Source organism: Galeopterus variegatus, unplaced genomic scaffold (assembly GCF_000696425.1).
Source record: "Galeopterus variegatus unplaced genomic scaffold, G_variegatus-3.0.2 Scaffold1525, whole genome shotgun sequence".
In the NCBI taxonomy this organism is placed as follows: Eukaryota; Metazoa; Chordata; class Mammalia; order Dermoptera; family Cynocephalidae; genus Galeopterus; species Galeopterus variegatus.
Window position 1 is genome coordinate 71,299 of NW_007727636.1, and position 18,968 is coordinate 90,266.

Sequence of the window (18,968 nt, forward strand, 5' to 3'; positions counted from 1 at the left end):
TCCGTTTCCCGTGGTCATTCCTTCCTTCTCTTTTTACCTATTTGCCACTTTGCAAATGAGAAGATAATTAACCATCAATTGCGGGAGACAGAGCCCTAGGAGCTTGGCGGTGCGACGCAGCTTGTCGCCCACTTGTCTCTCCCAGGGACCGGGTGTCGGGGCCCGGGCCAGTGTTCCGTAGGGAGCCCCGAAGACCAGGCTAAGTACGAGGATGTCGTTCTCCAGAGCGGAATTCCTAGGGTCCCGCGTGCCGGACACGCCCTCATCCCCGGGGACTTCCCCGCGGTCCCCAGGCGCCGCCCCTCTGCCCGTCCCCGCCCCGCGCAGGCTTCGGCACGCGGACNTGCCCGCGGTCCTGCTGCTGGCGCTGGCGTTGTCCCCGCACGGGACTCAGGGGAGGCCCCGGGGGCGCAGGGGAGAGCGCGTGGCGGATGAGAAGCCGAAGCCGCTGCTCTTCCTCCCCGCGGCCTGGGCCGGCCCGGCTCCCGGCTCCTCCCGGAGCGCAGGTAAGTCCCCGTCCTGGCGCAGCCTTCGCCCCGCGCCCGGGTCTCCGCCGGTGACCGCTGGGACCAGATTCCCGGCCCTCGGGGAAAGAGGGAGCGAGTCTATTACATTTACCACGGCTGAACCTTCACTAGCCAAAGCCGGCCGCCGAAGGAGCCCCTTTGCATGCGCCGTCGCAGGCGTGGCAGGACTGTTTGGAAGTAAACTGGTGGAGCAGCCGAAAGACGTGGGGGGTCGGTCCCGCCGGCCGAGGGATGGTGGGCAGGTGAGGTGCCTATCCGTGTCTCACTTCTGGGCCTTCCGGGGTGAGAAGTATCTAGGATTGCTGCCTCCAGCCACCTGAACATGCTCCGGAGCACCCCTTTCCTACCCTTTCAAGCAGGTCACGGGGACCGGGGACGAACACGTGAGGTTCAGTAGGCTGCTGCGGCTTGCGGTGATTCGGCCCTTTCCTGGGGCAGTTTGCAAGGGCCCGGGACGCTGCTGGCCGCTCCCAAATCAACTCTGGACACTCAGGTTCTTGCTACTTAGATGCCTGGGGACGGAGGGCGCTGGGGAGAAGAGAGAAAAAGTAGCCATACAGGTGGTCATGCGACAGCCACAGACAGAGAATTCATGTGATGGGGAGGAAAAGAAAAGCCCAGGGAAGACGAGGTCAGAGGGCGCGGTGGGCTGTTTTGGGGCGGGGGGCGCTCAGAGGATGGAGGGAGCCTTGCAGCACGCGCAGGGCACGTAGGACGGGGGAGAGCAAGGAAGAGAGGTGCTATTCCAGAGCGTCTCTGTCTAGACCCTGCAAAAACAGAGCAAAGTGGAGTTACTGGCCGAGGCTTGGAGCAGAGAGGCTCTTCTTCAGGGCCACTTGGTGGCCTGCAGCTGGCTTGGAGGGAGGACACAGACCGGGGTGCTTCAGGATGCCTGGTGGCTTGCATCTGGCTGTTGCGCCATAGCGCCTGAGGGCCCTTCTGCTCAAGCTTTACTTTTAAGAACGCAGAGGGATTTCTTAGCATCATTTTTCTTTCATAATAGTTATGACATAAATAGATACTTATTCACTCCACAAACTTTCATCGTGTACCTGTCTGTTATGTGCCAGTCATCGTGCGAAGAGCTGAGGCCACCCAGGGGAGCAGGCAGCCAGGTGTCTGGGCTCTCCCAACACGTCCTGGTGTGCAGGGAGGAGGGAGGCTGGTGCCCAGGTCGGTGGAAGGAGCAAGATGTTCTGCAAGTGAGGAGCCAAGCAGAGGGAGGTTGTATTAGTCCGTTTCTATTGCTTATAACAAAATACCTGGAACTGGGTTCTCTGTTGAAAAAATAGAAGGCGAAACTTATTGCTTACAGTTTCAGAGGCTGGGAAATCTCAAGTCCAGGGAACACATCTGGTGAGGGTCTTCTTTGGTGGTGGCTCTACAGCAACGCAAGTGTCTCACGTGGCAGAAAATGGTGGGGCAGAGAGACTCTCATGTGCTTTCCTTTTAAAGCCCTCTACACACTTTGGATCAAAATTATTGTTAGCCCAAATATTTATTTCAGAGAGTGAATGTCACTTTGGAATGTAAAAGTGGGAGAAAGTCTCAAGTTACACATTTATGGTAACATTAATTTAGACCTTCTGTTTCATTTAAGTTTAACAGATCTTTTCTCTCTGGTTGAAAGACAGTGAGGACTTACTGAAGTGAGACACAAGGGATACAGCAGAACATTTTATTAAAAGTTAAAATAAAAGTTCGAACACTCCAAAGTTTAAAGAAAACCATAGCCTGATAGAAAGTGGCCTAGGGGTCACGCTCCAAATCTGCTGCTTTCTATGGCTGTTTGTGGTGGTCTCATCTTTTGATTGTTGTACTTTATTTACATGGAAAAAGGTGGTTAATTACATCTGTATTTGAGTCCGTGAATGGGACACTTGGGCATGGATCAGGGACAAACAAGTACATGACAATGGAGGGGACAAGGACCTATTCAGATGTCCTCATGGGACGTGCTTGGGGGTGGCAGGGTCATAATTCCTTCAGGAGGAAACATCTCACAGGTCCTGGAGGCCAAGGACTCTTATCACTGCCAGAAGTGTTTGGAGTTCTGCCTCCATAATTCTGCGACATAATAGGCACCCTTAGCAGGGCCTGACGTACAGGCTCTGAGCTCTGAGATTCTTGCTGCACATGCAATTGTGCATTTTCCTTTTCAGCAGGTTAGGCAGCTTCTCTAAATGCAGATGTGAGGCTGGAGGTGGGGGGATCATTCCCAGGCACAAGGAGCAGTACATAGAAAAGCCAGAGGCAAGGCAGCGGCAGCAAGGATGCCCCTAGGACTGTAGAGAGGGGCGGGGAGACACGTGAGTGTTAGGGTCTCTTTTTCCAGGAACACTTGTCATTCACCATCCTTGCCCCTCCTTCCTGCCCACAGCCCGTCTGTTCACGCATGCCTTCATCCTTTCATTTTAGCCATTAACACACATTCGAAGGTGCTCTGGTGGGTTTGGGAATATGAAGTTAACCAGCGTTGTTGACTGTTGTTGAGGAGCTCAGTTCTGTTGGTAAATTCTGCCTCGAATGCCTCCCCAATCTGGGTTGTCCTTTTTCTTGTCCTCTCCACCCTAGTTCAAGCCCTTAGGAGAGTGTTACAGTGATTTCTAGATTGTCTCCCTAACTCTGTGCGTGCCCCTGCCAGTCTGTCCTGCTGGGAAAAGAATGAGAAAGTGCATGTTTTCATAACCTTATTTCCTGCCCCCTTGTTCCTGTTCTCTCCTCCCATTGTCTCTGATCTTTGCACAGCAGAAAGGAGCAAACGAGGAATCCTGCCTCCCACTGTCAGGATGAGGGGGCATGGAAGGACCCCCCACTGACACGAAGACGGGATCAGAAGGCTGAGACGTGGCTGTAGTGGAGGTAGAGGACGGGAGTTTGAGACAGAAAGGAAACTGCTGTGAAATGTAGGGACATAGAACAGTACGGGGGACTGATGGGAGGTTAATGCATATTATATTCCCTTCACTATCTTTGCCTTTTCAAGAGATTTCAGCAGGTGTTTCCATTATTTCTTTAGACTCTGGAGTCTGATTTGTGGTGGTGGCGTTTGATGTAAAACCTTGCTGACATGGAACCTAAGGAGAGAATGTGAAGGTCATTTGGGTGAAGTTATTTTGAACAATTGCAAATGAACATTCTTAATAAGGAGTGTGAGGCTTGTCCCTCCCCAGTCACAGTGTTTTCTTTGAACATTTTATTATAATAATATTTATAATTTTTATATAGTCATTATTATCAGTTGAATGATTTCTTAATATTTGGCAGAGTAGATATACAATAACTTATTTGGCTATTCCACTACCATTTACATTATTTCCAATATTTTAAAAAATTTAGTTGTACGTATTTGTGGGGTACCTGTGTTGTGTCAATATGGTGCATATTCTGCACCATGACTCACTTAGGGTAGATAGCATAGTCTTGTACCCGTTAGTTCACCACTTCTCGTCCCCACACCGCCACTCCCATCCCAGCCTATGGTAACCATTGTTCTACTTTCTACTTCTATGAGAACCAATTTTCTTTTTTTTTGATACCACATGAGGGAGGTCATGCAGTATTTGTCTTACTTCATTTAACATTGGGAGTCTCCAGTTCCATCCGTGTTGCTGAAAATGACAGTCTTTTTTTTTTTTTTTTTATAGCTGAATAGCATTTCATTGTGCATATATGCCACAGTTTTTTTTACCTATCCATCTGCCGACAGGCGTTTAAGTTGATTGCATCTTATGGCTATTGTGAATAGTGCTGCAGTGAACATAGAAGTGCAGGTGTCTCTTCGAAATACTGATTTCATTTCCTTTGGGTATATATACCCAGTAGTGAGATTGCTGGGTCGCAAGGTAATTCTATTTTTAGTTTTCTGAGGATGCTCCATGCTGTTTTCCACAGTGGCTGTACCAATTTACATTCCCACCAACAATGTAGGAGAGTTCCCTTTTCTCCACATTCTCACCAGCATTTGTTATTTTCTGTCTTTTTGATAATACTTTATAGCCTACCAAAGTCACTATATAAAGTTGATATTTAGTAAGGATTTTTTTTGGGGGGACACTAAACTTTTGAAGAGAAACTGAAGTTTTTTTAATTTTTAAAATTTGTCTTTAAAGTAAAAGAATTTGAATTTTTATTTGCCCCAAAGCCAAACCTGACTTACCATCTTATTATTAATCTGTACCATTATGAGTCATAAGCTAATTTCTTACCATTTGGTAATGTTTAGACAATACAGCATTTACTGCCCACGGTATGTTCTAGAGTAATGGTTATTAAAATGGGGCTCCTGGGAGCCTCAGAACCAATTGGGAAGCAAATTCCAAATTTAATTCCTGGACTTAACCCTGGATATAATCGGTCCTGCGAGTGTAGTTTGTGAGTCTGAATTTCAACAAGCTCTTTGAGAATTCTCGTGTACATTCAATTTTTGGAAACATCAGCAGGTTTTTTGTTTGTTTGTTTTTTGTTTTTCCTCAATTGGGGAGGAGAAAGGTGGCATGTAAGATGTAAGAATCTTCTGGGAGGGCGGCCATGGCTCACTTGGGAGAGCGTGGTACTGACAACACCAAGTCAAGGGTTAAGATCCCCTTACCAGTCACCTTAAAAAAAAAAAATATCTTCTGGAAAGTTTCTTCCAGAGAGAGATAGCACCTGACCACCCTGCCCACACTGGCCATGCTTCTCGTTGAGTTGCTCACTGTCTGCTCTCTTCCATCTTCACATGCGCCCACAGCTCTACAGCAACACGTTCCAGCATGTTTTGAAAGATAATCTGTGAAAAATGGCTTCCTTGGTCTACCAGCTTCCAGAACATGATCATTAAGCCCCATTTTAGACAATCACTGTACAAGCACCATGAAGTCCTGCAGTAAAGGAAACTTTATGTAAACCAGTGTTATTAAACTCTTTTTTAAAAAAAATTTAGCATTTATTTGCATCTCATAGGACTAGGTTTTGAAGGAACCCACTTTGGAAAACATAGTTTGAGCCAGTGCACATAAGCCAGCCCTATTTCAGTGGCTATTGGACATCAGGAGGAAAAGGCTGGACTAGAGTAAAGTAACGAAGGAAAGAAGAAAAGCTGAGGGTGGGGCCTTCCAGGAGAGCCACCAAAAACAGTGACACACAGCTGCTAGTGAGAAAGGCACACCCTTGCTGAATGGAAAAATAAATATTCAAGAGATATGTTTAGTAAAATGGCAAGTTACTCATCTAATATTTAAATACCGTTCTTGGAGAGTATGCCCAATGTAAACACTTTGCACTTTTGTTAATGTTTTTAAAATGTAATATATGAGCATTCGACTTCACTTAAATTCTACGGAACCCATAATTAATTTTCATTTGAATCACTCTGCATGTCTATGTCACACTTGGTAGATCTATGTTTTCTCTGTGGACATATGATAAATTACATGAGCCAAATGTCACATCTTTGTTAAGCAGTAGTTACTTATGAGAAAACAAAAAAGCAAAAACACTAAAAAATTTAAACTCTGAAAGAAGATTATTTCTGGCTGAGAGTTCAGTAAAAAGTTTATCAATAGTATCCAATTGGCTGTTGCTGATTTCCATGACGTAAAGTACCCTGCAGAGACAGAAATCACTGGCCTAGACTTGCTCCAGTTGTGCAGCTGGGCTGTGCAGCCTGGGCAGGATGCGTCTCTGAGGTGCAGGTGTGTGTCTGTGCCCATCTCAAGGGTTCTCGTGAAGACCGAGTGACATGGGCTACGTGGGCAGCACCTGGCAAGGCTCCTGGCCCAGGAGGCCGCAGATGTGTGACTGCTTTGCTGTCCTGGAGCTCCGCATGGGCATCCGAGCAGTGGTGAATCTGAAAAGATGAATGTCATCGTGACTGCTTCAAAGCTTTGTTACACTTATTTATAGGACGCGTTTGTTGCCAGAAGATATGCCTGTTGCTAAGAAAGGAAAAACACAACTTCCATGTTGGGTTTGGAATAGTAGCCGTTCGTGTAACTCTTTCCTGTGAATATCTCCTGTTCTTCAGTTGATTTTAAAACAAAGTGTTGTTTAAATAGGGCAGGATTTATAGCTTGAATTTTAAGTGAAAAGAATAGAAATTGATAACTACATTAATTATTCATTACTACTATATTAATTGATGAAGTGTTAAAATGGCCACTCCTTGAAAAGTTCTTAAAAGACAGAATGAAAATAAAAGATTCTTCAGAAGAAAGAAAAGAAATCTAACACACAGGCCAGGTTGCATGGACAATGCGTGGTAAACTTGCTTATCCCATGTGCTGATGAAATAAATTTTGGCTTAGTTGTGTTACTGTATTATTACTGTTTGTGACCTTTATCCATCCAATCTTCTAATCCCTCATATATTCCATTCTTAGAAAGAATATTTCCTGTGATCATGTACTCTATTTTACTATCTAATTAAATATTTTGAATTACTTTGGTAAAATTATTAACATATGGTAATCATGTAGTAATTACATATTTCAGTAATGTTCATGGTATATGGAAATATACTCGAAAACTCTTGCTGTGCAAAAAATTTCTTTGCCTCATCTAGGAGGTAACATATTTAGAAAAAGTTAGTCTTAGATTGTTACAGAAGATTGCTCGAAGAGGTGTAAGCTTTCTAGTAAATATTTTTTGCATTGTTTCCAGAGGATATAAAACAAAGACGATTAGTTAGGCTTCCTCTCGGTATTGACCACCACTCATGTTTTCAAATGTACCTGGGATTTGTTTTTACCAGGCATGGTAAGACACACAGACACAGAGATGCCTGTCATGAATGAGGAAGTTTATCTTCACAGGTCCCTGGAAATAGGAGGCACAGCACACCACACAGGCCACACAGGAAAATGTCGCATGAGCTTTCATTGTGGTTTCCACGGGATAGACAAGGCCAGGAAGTGAAGTAGGCTTAGCATTGGCTAGTTTGAATATTTTCAGTGGACTGTGGTGCTAAGGGCTGTCCATGGTTGTCTGGTACTGGCCCTGGGGTGATTGGGGCAGGGGGATGTTGGCCCTGAGCCTGAGAGCCCAATAGAGGAGGTGGTAGAGTGTGGGTTTCATTTTGGTTGGTTTGCAAATGAAAGGTGAGCTTGCAGGTGAGTCCTTTACTCTCTGTAGGAACTGCCTAGCCCTGGGAGGAGCAGTCCCTCCAGGGTCAGCACCACCCCAGATGTCAGCATCAGAATATAGAAAATTAAAAGGTGTGATTAATATAACCCACAGGACACAATTCGACCTCCTTTGCCAGCTTTGCCTGTGGGCCTCTGTCATCAGCTCCTGCCCGCGATGTGCCTGGGCTTCAGCCGGCTCCCGGTGGGCAGGTGTCAGACCTCATCTGGGAGGCTTTCCTGCTGTTGACCTCTCCCCGTCCCCTTTAAATGGTTCCTACGTTGCTGCAGTTATTCTCACTTTGTTCTCTTGCTTCTCTGACCAGTTCTTTCTCTCCCTCAACTCCTCTTCTTCAGCCGTCCTTTAAGCCCCCTGTGGTTCCATTCTCATCCATGGGTTGTTCACTTTCAAAGAGCTCCTTGTGTACTTTGCTAGTTTCGGCTATTGTCTCTGATTCCAAAATGTATCTCCTTCCCCTCTCTTTTCCTTTAGATTCATATCCACTCTCTGCTGAGTATGTCCACTACAGGAATCTCGAACTTGACCTTTCCCTGTCTGTCCCTGTGCTTTTGTCTTCAAACCTGCTCTCTGTCCTTTATTTCTGGTCAGGCAGGCTTTTGCTTCTTGGAGGCTATGCTTCTAGAGTGGTGTAAATTACTGCTGGATTTACAGCCCTCCGGGATTTTCCAGTGGCTCAGTTTGTTGATAAGGCTGCATAATCCAACAAGAACATCATTAGAGCTGGGTCCTGTGCTTTCTGCTAGCACTAATCTACTCTCATTTGGTTGTCATTCTTAATAACTGATTGCCCATAAAAATGTTATCTCAGTATAAAATGCTGTGCATCTATTTGTTTTTGAAATGTTTTAGCATTTTTATAAGAATCTCATTTGTCTTTTTAAGTTTCTAGGGGAATGATAATTTTAAATCTGGAAGGGGGATTAACTAGATTAAACCAGAAACTGAATAAATCATTTTCATGAGATCAGTCTTCAAATAAAAATGGCTAAAGTTTAAATTAAACATGAATTGGCCTGTGGTTTAAAACCAGAAAGAAATCTACTTTGCAACATGATTTTGTATTTTTTCAAGTTCTCTGTACTCGTTTAATGTTTTGTCCTTTGGTAAACATGCAGTAAAATGTTAGAATTTTGTCATAATATTTTACAACATAGGACTTAGAAAGGATTTTAGAGGTTATTTAGTTTGTCATCCTCAACTTATAAATGAACAATCCTGAAGCATCTTTGGAGTTGTCTGGCTTGACACAGAATTTTGCTTTGGTTGAGAAGGTGAAGGCAGAGACTGTCCAGACTTAGGAGAGGACTCAGTGCCCGTGGGGTACAGAGTGTGATTTGATATGACTCTATGCTTGAACTCAGATTGTTTTAAATGATTTTTATGTGGTCTTTGTAATGTCAACAGTGAAATATCACACATACTGTACATGACAAAAATATATTTTATCAAGCACCATAGTACAATTTTAGAAATAATTTAAACACCAGGTATATTAAAAATCAGGTTGCTCATTCGCACCACACACATATGTCCTCACTCTGTCAGCTCAGAGGGGCTGGGAGCAATGACATCCTAGGAGCATGGAGCATGCCTGGAGCCCAGATCTTGGTATCTAATACCATCCTACGATAAAAGCAACAAGTGCTCCTTGGAGGAATGGTTGACACTAGGACTAGGACAGGAAATAATACGGGATGAGCCTGGAGCATCTGGTAGATGCCAGAAAATAAAAAAATGGTAAAAATACAAAACAATAACAACAACAACAACAACAACAAAAACCCCCACAATGACAGGAGTATGTCAGAGAGACACAGGAGCCAACTAAAAGAGTTCCCAATGGCAAAAGCTGGAACCATCTAAGCAACAATCTAACTAGTGTTGGATTATAACCCAAAGTATGAAATAAATATCCATGAGGCCATACTGGTATAAGAAAGCGATTGAATAAGTAAGTAAATAAATAAATAGGAGAAGCGATTGAATAAGTAAGTAAATAAATAAATAGGAGGAAAGAGACAAACCTCCCCTGCAGAAGAATCTAAACAATTCAGGTAGATACTCTGCCCTCAAGGCAGGGCAGGTAACCCCCCACCTCCGAGTGTGGGCTGAGCGGAGTGACGTCCTTCCGAGGTGCAGTGTGGGGAGGGCAGAAGAGGAACCTCGCAGCCCAGCAGATGCTGCTTCCACCAGGTCATCCGGGTCAGCATCCACAGTGACTCGTCATATTGATAGTATCTGTCCGTGATGTGACGTGATGAGAAGGGCCCTCACCTCTGTGGTCTTCTTCCCAAACCGATGACCCCAGCCTAGTCAGGAGAAAAGCATCAGACAAATTCCAGCTGAGGAACATTCTACAAAATACCTGACAAAACCTTCTAGGTAATCAACCAACAAGGAAAGTCACCTGAGAAGCCGTCACAGCCCAGAGGTGTCTAAGGAGACGCGATGTCTAAATGTGATGCGATGCCCTGGATAGGAGCCTGGAACAGAAAAAGGCCATTAGGGAAAAAAAAAAAAGTCTGAATAAAGTATGCACTTTAGTGAATAATAATGTATCAGTATTTGTTTATTAATGGTGAGAAATGTGCCCTAGTAATGTAAGATGTTAGTAATGGCGGAAACGAGGCATAGAGTCTATGAGAACTCTCTGTATTACCTAATTACTCTGTACATCTCAAACTGCTCAATAATAAAAAATTCATTTGAAAAATATCATGTCGCCCTTGAAAGCAGTTGATATCTTCCGAAACATTCTGGTTTTAATTTTAAGATGCCAATTCTGTCTTTTGTAGCTATTTGTGAAGGGGTGAAGAATAAATTAAATAAATAATTTAGTTTTTCTAAAGGTATTTGGAAAATCAGAAAAACATCTAAATAATATTAGTACAACAATTTTAAGTAATCTAAATAACCTGGGATGAGTAGTGTTTTATAAATATTTTTTATTTTGAGAAGGTTTTTGGTCATGTTTTTCTTTGTCGGCAGGTCTTTACAACTTGTATCAGCCAAACTGACTAGCTGATTTCTTTCAGAAAGGATTGGAACAGAATCTCACATTACAGAATATATTTATTTACGTAAAAGACCTGAGTGCCATCATTGTCCCAGGGCCTACAGATTAAACTTGTAGTCTAAAATGCTTTTGGAAATAGAATTAAGTCTTTGAACACGCTTTAGCCCTGTTCCTGCTGCACTCGGCTGGCTCATCTCTCAGGAAGCGCAGATGCAGCTACTTGGCCAAATATCACAGGGACTATTGACACCGCAGCCACCAGTTTGCTGTGTTTGGTTTGAGAGAGGTATGGGGAAAGGGCTTCTAGAATTCCCACGTCTTCATCTTCCAGCTCCCCGTCACCCTGCCTTGTCTCACTCACCAATGCGGTGGCTCAGACTCGCCGATGGGGAGGAGACACAAGTTCGCTTCCCCATTATATTAATACTATGTTTGACCTACACAGGAGTCAATCTATAAGAAAAACATTGTAAGTTTAAATGTATAACTGCCAACAAATCTTGAGGTTCAAGTATTTTATTGATGTTTAAGTTTTCTCTTCCTCTGAAAGAGTTGTGTATGCTCCCAACTGTTTTTATAAATTGCATTTTCTGGATGGCATATTTTTAGTGAGTTCAAGGTGAAGTCTAGGATTTAGTTTGATTTTTAAATTTTAATTTATGTTAAGCACAAAGCCTTTTAAGTGAGAGAATATTATGACCTGAAGTACATTTGCATTTATTTGCTCCGGCTGCAGCGAGGAAAAAGGCCTAGAGGGAAGGGAAGTCCTGCTGGAGGCTGCTGCCCGAGTCCAGGCACAGCAGCGCCACGCGTGACTCAGCCTCGTGCCAGTGGGAAGAGACAGAGTGCATGGGTCTGGGGTGATTTTCTGAAGGTGAATTGTACAAAACTAACTCATGGGCTGGGGGTAATGGTGGGGAGAAGAGAAAGCCAAGTATAACTTCTTGATTTGGGGCCTGAGCAAGGGAGAAAGAGTGATGCCATTTACAAAACTGGGGAACACGGGGGAGAAACAGGTCTGGGGAGAGGGCAAATCTGACCTTCAGTTCTGGCCACGCACTTCCAAGGGCCTGTAAGGAGCCGTGACAGAGCCGCAGAGCAGGCAGGTGGCTCTACCAGAGTTCTGGAGCCCCAGGGAATGGATTTGGGATCAGCTACATACACTGCCATGGGTTTATGTGTTTAGTGCTTGCAGTTGTAGCGTATTAAGGACATTTTTTAATGGCGGAAATGTATTCAAGAAATTCTAAAGTTTTTTTCTTTTCTTTTCAGAAATATTCCCAAGAGATTTGAACTTAAAAGACAAATTCATAAAGCATTTCACCGGTAAGCATACAATTTATCAGTGATTTAATTAAATACAAAGATTGTATGCAGATTACTGTGTTAGGCACTGGGGATTTGAAGATTAATGTCTGTTAGAGGCTCAGTTTTTATGTCCAGTTGGGGAAATGGACATGTGCTATTAACTTGTATTAACTGTAATGTAAGCCAGATCTTGATAAGTAATAAAAGTACAAACAAAGTTTTAGGGCTACACAGGAAGTGAGTAACTTGGCCAATAAATAAAGGCTTGTAGTGGATGTAATATTTAAGTTAGGCTTTAAGGAATGAATAAGGTTTTCCCAGGATGAGAGAGGCATTCTGGTGAGAAGGCATCCATTGAGCAGGGCGTGCTGGCACAGGGTGTGGTTTGGGGAGGGACGGGCAGGTGATGTGGACAGACTGTGGGGGAATTTAGGTAGGGATGTGTGTGACCGCTGGGCAAATATACATCTAGAAAGGCAGGCTGTCAATAATCTTTTTTTTTTTTGTCTGAAAATGGCTTTATTTTATTCAAGCACTTGAATCACAATTTGGCTAGTTGTGAAATTTTATGTTCAAATTTATTTTCTGTCAGAGTTTTGAAGACTTAAGCCATTCTTATAGCTTTCAATGTTACTATGAGAAATCTAATACCATTCTGACACCCGATCTGCTGTGTGTGGCCTCTGTTGTTCTCTACGGAAGGGTTTTGGATCGACTTCTCTCTCTGTCTCTCTCTCTCATCACCAATGTTCTGAAATTTCTTTATTATGCGCTTTAGTGGAGACCTTTTAAAAAAAAGTTTAAAAAATTTATTTCTAATTGATATGTAATAATCGTACATATTTATGGGATACAGTGTGATGTTTTGATATGTGTACATGTGTTTTGTACATGTATCACCTTAGACATTTGACATTTCTTTGATGAACAATCTTAAGTGGCATGCTGAGGAATTTAGACTGTGCTCCCCAGCCAGTCGGGGAAATAGAGGTTTTTCGAACAAGGGAGAGACAGACTTTCATATGCCACATCTTAAACACAAGTAAAAGACTCTCTCATCACACTGTTTTGTTCTTCATATCAAATTTGTGGATTAATCTCAAATCATCCTATGCCCCCAGTTCTAGTAAATCATTAAATTGTTCTGAACAGTGCGCCCGTGTTTACTATTGCTATATTTCCTGTTGCTGCTCTGTTCCCAGTCATCCCAGCTATCTTTTATTGTTTTACATCTCAGGCCTATAATGTGGGAAAGATGTGATTTTCCCACTTAATCAAATCCAAGGATCATATTTGTTTATTAACTTCAAAACGATGGTCATGAAGATCAAGTGGAGGTCCACCTGTGTCACGGGAAGTGAAGGCACCTGTTAGCGTGATTGTGGACCCTCTACTCCTACCACTTCCATAGAAAGCAGCTCCAAGTGGAGGGATAGAAGTTTTGATGGGGCTACCTTGGGTTTACGGGGAGAGATAAGGGAAGTCGCTCCTGCCCACTTTACAATAGTCCTTGACACAAATTATCGTAATGAGAAAATGGAATAAATGTCTTTGCATATAAACAATACTTCCTATTAAATAAAAAACTGGGGAACAGAAAGTAGAAAGCAAGAATATTTATTTTTTTATTCTTCACATCCACTTGATTTGCTCTCTCTCTACAGATTGTTCTTCAGTCTAGAGCTTTTCACTCCTAGTTATTCTAAAAAGTTCTGGTGAAAGTGAAGCTTCCATTATGTGAGGTGTTGAGAATGTGGAATGAATTTAGATTATTTTTCACAGATCACAACTGCCGCCTCCCACAGAGTCTGGGGAGGGGAAGAGTGCTCGGCAAGTTCTTTTAAGGGCATGGAAGGATGTAAACTGCAGTTATATTATCTTCGTCCATAAAGTGCCAGCAAATTTGTTTGGAAAACATGCCTGTGTTTATAATAAGCATTCTTTTCCTGTTCACTAGGGCCAGTCACATTTTCAGCTGAATGTAGCAAACATTTCCATCGACTCTATTACAATACCAGGGATTGCTCAATGCCAGCTTGTAAGTAGCTTGGGCAGTTTTGTGGTTTTTTTTTTTTTTTAAATCTTTAACAATAATTGCGTGTAATTTTAAACTTCAGCTGTCTGCAGATGGGAAATGTTAGACTAAACATTGTATGAGATGCTATTTATAACACTGACAGTACTTAAGATTTGTGTGTGCTGTTGAAACTATAAGGAATGAAAGCACATTCTAAGTAGGACTAGATCCAAATCTGAAAATAGCCAGATTTCCTTAAAGACCAACATCTTTGTCAAGATTTAAGTCTTTTATCATTATTCAAATTCCTTGGCATAAATAAGTTGCTCTCTTATATAAATGAAAAAAATAATGACTATGAAGCATAAGTCAAAATTTCTTCAATAGTTATTTTAAAGTAAATATTTTTTATGATGCATCACTTATACACTGGGTACTTGATTTTTCCATATAATGGTAGCTCAATGAATTCTTTTGAATACTTAAGTTACCAAAGTTAATATGATTTCAAACACACTATTTAAGTGTTGTTATTTAAAATACCCAAATTATGATTATGTGTGGTAAGTCAGTTGGCTGTTTTTAAATTCCTTTTTAAGCCTAAACTTGCCTTTTAAAGAAAATGAATCTTAAACATTTTGTTTCTTTTTAACTATATTGCTCATCTTAAGGAATATTTAATTTTACTCAGGATGTTGAGTCAGATTTGTTCTTGTTTTCTCAAAAACAACTTGTATTTAATAACTAGGGAAAATTAATTTCATTGGATTCAAGGCAAAATGACTAACTGTTAGCACAGCATGGCAGAGAAAGTGTAGGCTTTGGGATCAAACCGCTTACTAGCTATGAGACGATTAACATTTTGAGGTGCTGTTATCTCTAAAGTGAATATAGCACCTTCCTGATTGTGTTTTTAGGAGAATTAATGAGAAAATCCTTGTTATGCAATTGATATATTGGGTGCTTATTAAATTATAGCTATTGTTATATGAATTAGTAACAATAATTAACATGATTTTCCTCACATTTATAGTAACTGTATACATAATTCACCTTTAAATGTTTTTCCTAGATTACAAAAGATGTGCTAGATTGCTAACAAGATTAGCAGTGAGTCCAGTGTGCTCACAGACTTAGAAAACCTACCCTATGGGTATGTACTTATTTATTTTTCTTATCCGGTTTAATGGTCTTTCTTTCTTAAGAAAATTTTGAACAATGTAAGAAGCCAGGAAGCTAATCTCAGCAGTACCTAGTGAATTTAATCTGTAGATTTTTCACTTAATGTTAAAACTTGGTCTAAATGCACAGACTGTTCTTGTTTGTTTGTTTTTGTTTTTTTGGTGGCTGGCCGATATGGGGATCTGAACACTTGACCTTTGTGTTATCAGCACCATACTCTCCCAAGTGAGCCAGCAGCCAGCAAAATGCATAGGCTGGTTTATTGAATTAATCTTTTAAATGTCCTCAACAGTGATTTAATTAAGTAAAATAAATAGCTTTTTGGCAGCCTTATCAGCCCTGAGTGATATTTTTAATTAAAAATAATTTTTTTCTATTTTATTTATATTTGTTTTTGTGGGGTACTGTGTGGTGTTTCAATACATGCATATACTGTATAATGATTCACTTAGGGATGGTAGCATAGTTTTGATTTTTAAAAATCTTTCAACATTTGGTATTGTTTTATTATTGTGAAGAAATATTATATAGGTAGATGTTAGATGAATGTCTGTCTTTCTTTAACTGGCCAAAAGATATAATAAAATGAAACCAGGTCTTAATGCTTTGGTTGACACAGTGTAGGCAAGGAGCAGAGAGAAGGTACTGGAAGAGTAGAAGAAAAATCAAAGAATAGAAAATACAGTAAACATGTAATCATCATTTGCTCTAGCCTATTGCTTTACAAAAGTGAAATACTATTTCAGAATTTTTATTCTGGCTAAATCACCCTAGGAGCTCTAGGGCAATGAAGTATTTGTACAGTTCTAAATAAATTTAATGTACATTGTTATATCTATTTACAAAAGTAGAATCTATACAAAATTCTGGAAGATATTCATTTCTTTGCAGATATTTTTCTAACTAGTAGTTCTTTCCCATTGCAATACAAAGTCAACATTTTTGGGGGCAGCATTTCAGTACCACGGACAAGTCCCTTTACGGACACTGTGGTTTCTCAGGTTGTGAAGGTGTCAATGAGTGAGAGTCATAGAGAGTACCTGTAGTCTAGAAGGATCCTTGAATATCCTGAACTGGCCAGCGTAACTAAGTCTATCCCAAATAACCGCATGAGGATTTACTTAAACTGTCTCACAGGTTTGTCGTGACAATTACTGAGACAATCCTTGTTCTTATTTTAAAAGCTATTATTACAAATTAATGATAATAATTAGAACTGCTAGTTCTGCATATTTACAGTTGCTAAATTAAAAGTTCTCTCTTTTTTTAGATTAAGAAAATATGCTAGATCATTTCAGTATTCAGTAGCAAGATACTTGAATCAATTATTGTCAACCTGTCTCAAAACTATTTAATAATGCAGTAATGCAAACAAGGCATGAATAAATCAAGAAAATGTATTTGGCTATTGAAATGACCTATATCAAGCCATATTTGTCTTTTTTGTTGTTTTAAAATATATTTTATGTAAGTGAATAAATTTATGTGAAGTCCAGCAAACAACATAACTGGAAAAGTTTCCCCAAACAAGTACTGTATTGTAATTTAAAATATTGTATGTAAACTTACATTCCTCTGAGACTAATCCATAAAAGACAAAACTAATAAATATGTCTCTTTAACATTGCAGAGTTTAGAGATTTAGTGATTTCTTTTGTAGTTTTCTGTGATAGTATCTGTTTGTTATTATTTAACAAGATATTACAATCACAATATTACAGATTAATAAATTTTAAGAATATTTTATGAGTTATTTAGGTGATGTCAAGTTCATTTTTGGCATGTTTATATATCATAAAAGTTTAATAGGGAAATCATTTTATATCCCCAAAAGTATTGGTTAACTTACTCTTGTTCCACAAACACATTAGTCTGCATTTTTAAGAGTAGACTGTAAATGAAGATTCCACAAATCCTTTAAGCAAAATTAGGCAAAATATAGCTATTAAAACTCTACATATTTTTAAGTATGGTAAAAACCAGGTCACAAACATTTTTCTTCTCGCCTCCCTCCCCCTACAGGCATTTCTTAAGAATGCAAGTCTAATTGAAGAAAAAAGTGCCTGGAATCAGACTAAATGTAAAAAGAGATGAAGCATCTCGTTTTGTGGATATTAACATGAGTAATATAAAAGACTTCCCCAAAATAACTGATTAGCTGTGTCCTACCATAGAATGGAGGTTTTCTTGGTTTATCTTTGTGTATACAGTAATTTGTAATTTTTAAAAATGGTTTAAATCACATGTTGCAAATAGAATATTCAAAATTATGCTATTCTACTTTATTTTTGCTAGATATATTATTTTCTTATATGGTTAAAATTCCCTATTAAACATTTAATTGTGTAAATTATGTCTGAGAGTACTAGTAGGAAAGGATGACTTTTTTGTATATAACTTTTATTAATGTTTGTTAAATAATTATGTATGAAGTCCACTTTTATAATTCTTATTTAATAATATTTAAATTCGTTTATTCAGAATTTGTAATATTTATTTGCATTAATTTGAAATGTGAATTTTATTAAAACTGAAATATGAAAAATCTGTGTTTGTTTTAATTAAAGATATTTGTGGCAGAGGTTATGCTCTTGGAATATGATTACTGTGTATGTATGTATATAAATATTAATTTTCCGAATTGATAATTAGGATCCTGAGACAACTTCTATCTTTCGAAGTTAGAACATATGGTATCACTGTCTTAAATTTTTAAAAGTCCTGCTGTTCTTGGACTGGGGAGATGTACGTCAGGGAGTGAGAGGAATGTATGGGTTGCCCAGATGCTGTGTAGAATGTGACAAAATACCCTGATATGTTCAATTATTTTAATTTAAAAACAACAGTGAAAAAATCAGGGGCTGGCCCATTAGTTTAGTTGGCTAGAGCATGGTGTGGGTAATGCCAAGGTCAAGGGTTCTGATCCCCATACCCACCAGCTGCCAAAACAAAACAAAACAGAAAGTAAAAAGTCAGAAACTTACAACAGGGCAGTGGAAAACCCTCATCCTTTTAAAGAGCAGACAAAGCGTTAGTTGCTTGTTAATCACAGACAGTAGAATCATTGACTTTTTTTTTTTTTTTTCCTTTTTTTGTCTTTTTTTTTTTACTGACCGGCAACGGGATCGCAACCTTCGGTGTCGCGCCCGCACCACGCTCAGCCAGTGAGCGGGAACCGGTCTCCACATGGCATCCGAACCTTGGTGTCGCGCCCGCACCGCGCTCAGCCAGTGAGCGGGAACCGGTCTCCACATGGCATCCGAACCCTCGGCGGGAGCGCCACTGCGCTCCCAAGCGGCGCACTCTCCAGTGCGCCACCAGGCCGGCCCAGAATCATTGACTTTTTATCACCTTCCAACTGTTCATGTTGGTGTCATGAAGACACAGTATCTCTGTATCACATGCATCATCCATAACTGAGTGTGCTGTGTCTGTCTGTGCATGTAAACATACATACTTCTTTGTCCATCAGAAGAGCAAGCTCAGAAATGCCCTTTGGGGCCGGCCCGGTGGCGCACTGCGCTAGTGCGCCGCTTGGGAAGCGCGGCTGCGCTCCCGCCGAGGGTTCGGATCCCACATACAGACCGGTTCCCAATCACTGGCTGAGCGAGGCGCGGGGGCAACACCGAGGGTTGCGATCCCGTTGCCGGTCCCGGTCCGGTACGGGGGCGACACTGAGGGTTGCAATCCGTTGCCGGACATGGAAAAAGACAAAAAAATAAAAAAAATAGAAATGCCCTTTGGCTTCAGGAATATTATGAAGCTACATTTTTGCTTTTATTTGTTTCGGCCT

General features: G+C 40.9%; 1 protein-coding gene across 1 annotated transcript; it reads left to right on the plus strand.

The window, feature by feature from the left end:
• Positions 1-211: 211 nt before the first annotated feature.
• Positions 212-17,334, plus strand: FAM150A (family with sequence similarity 150, member A). Its single transcript, XM_008577508.1, has 5 exons — positions 212-506; positions 11,941-11,994; positions 13,934-14,014; positions 15,066-15,146; positions 17,198-17,334. Exons 1-4 carry the CDS (start codon positions 212-214, stop codon positions 15,128-15,130), a joined length of 495 nt encoding a protein of 164 aa, XP_008575730.1. The 3' UTR covers positions 15,131-15,146; positions 17,198-17,334.
• Positions 17,335-18,968: the final 1,634 nt, after the last annotated feature.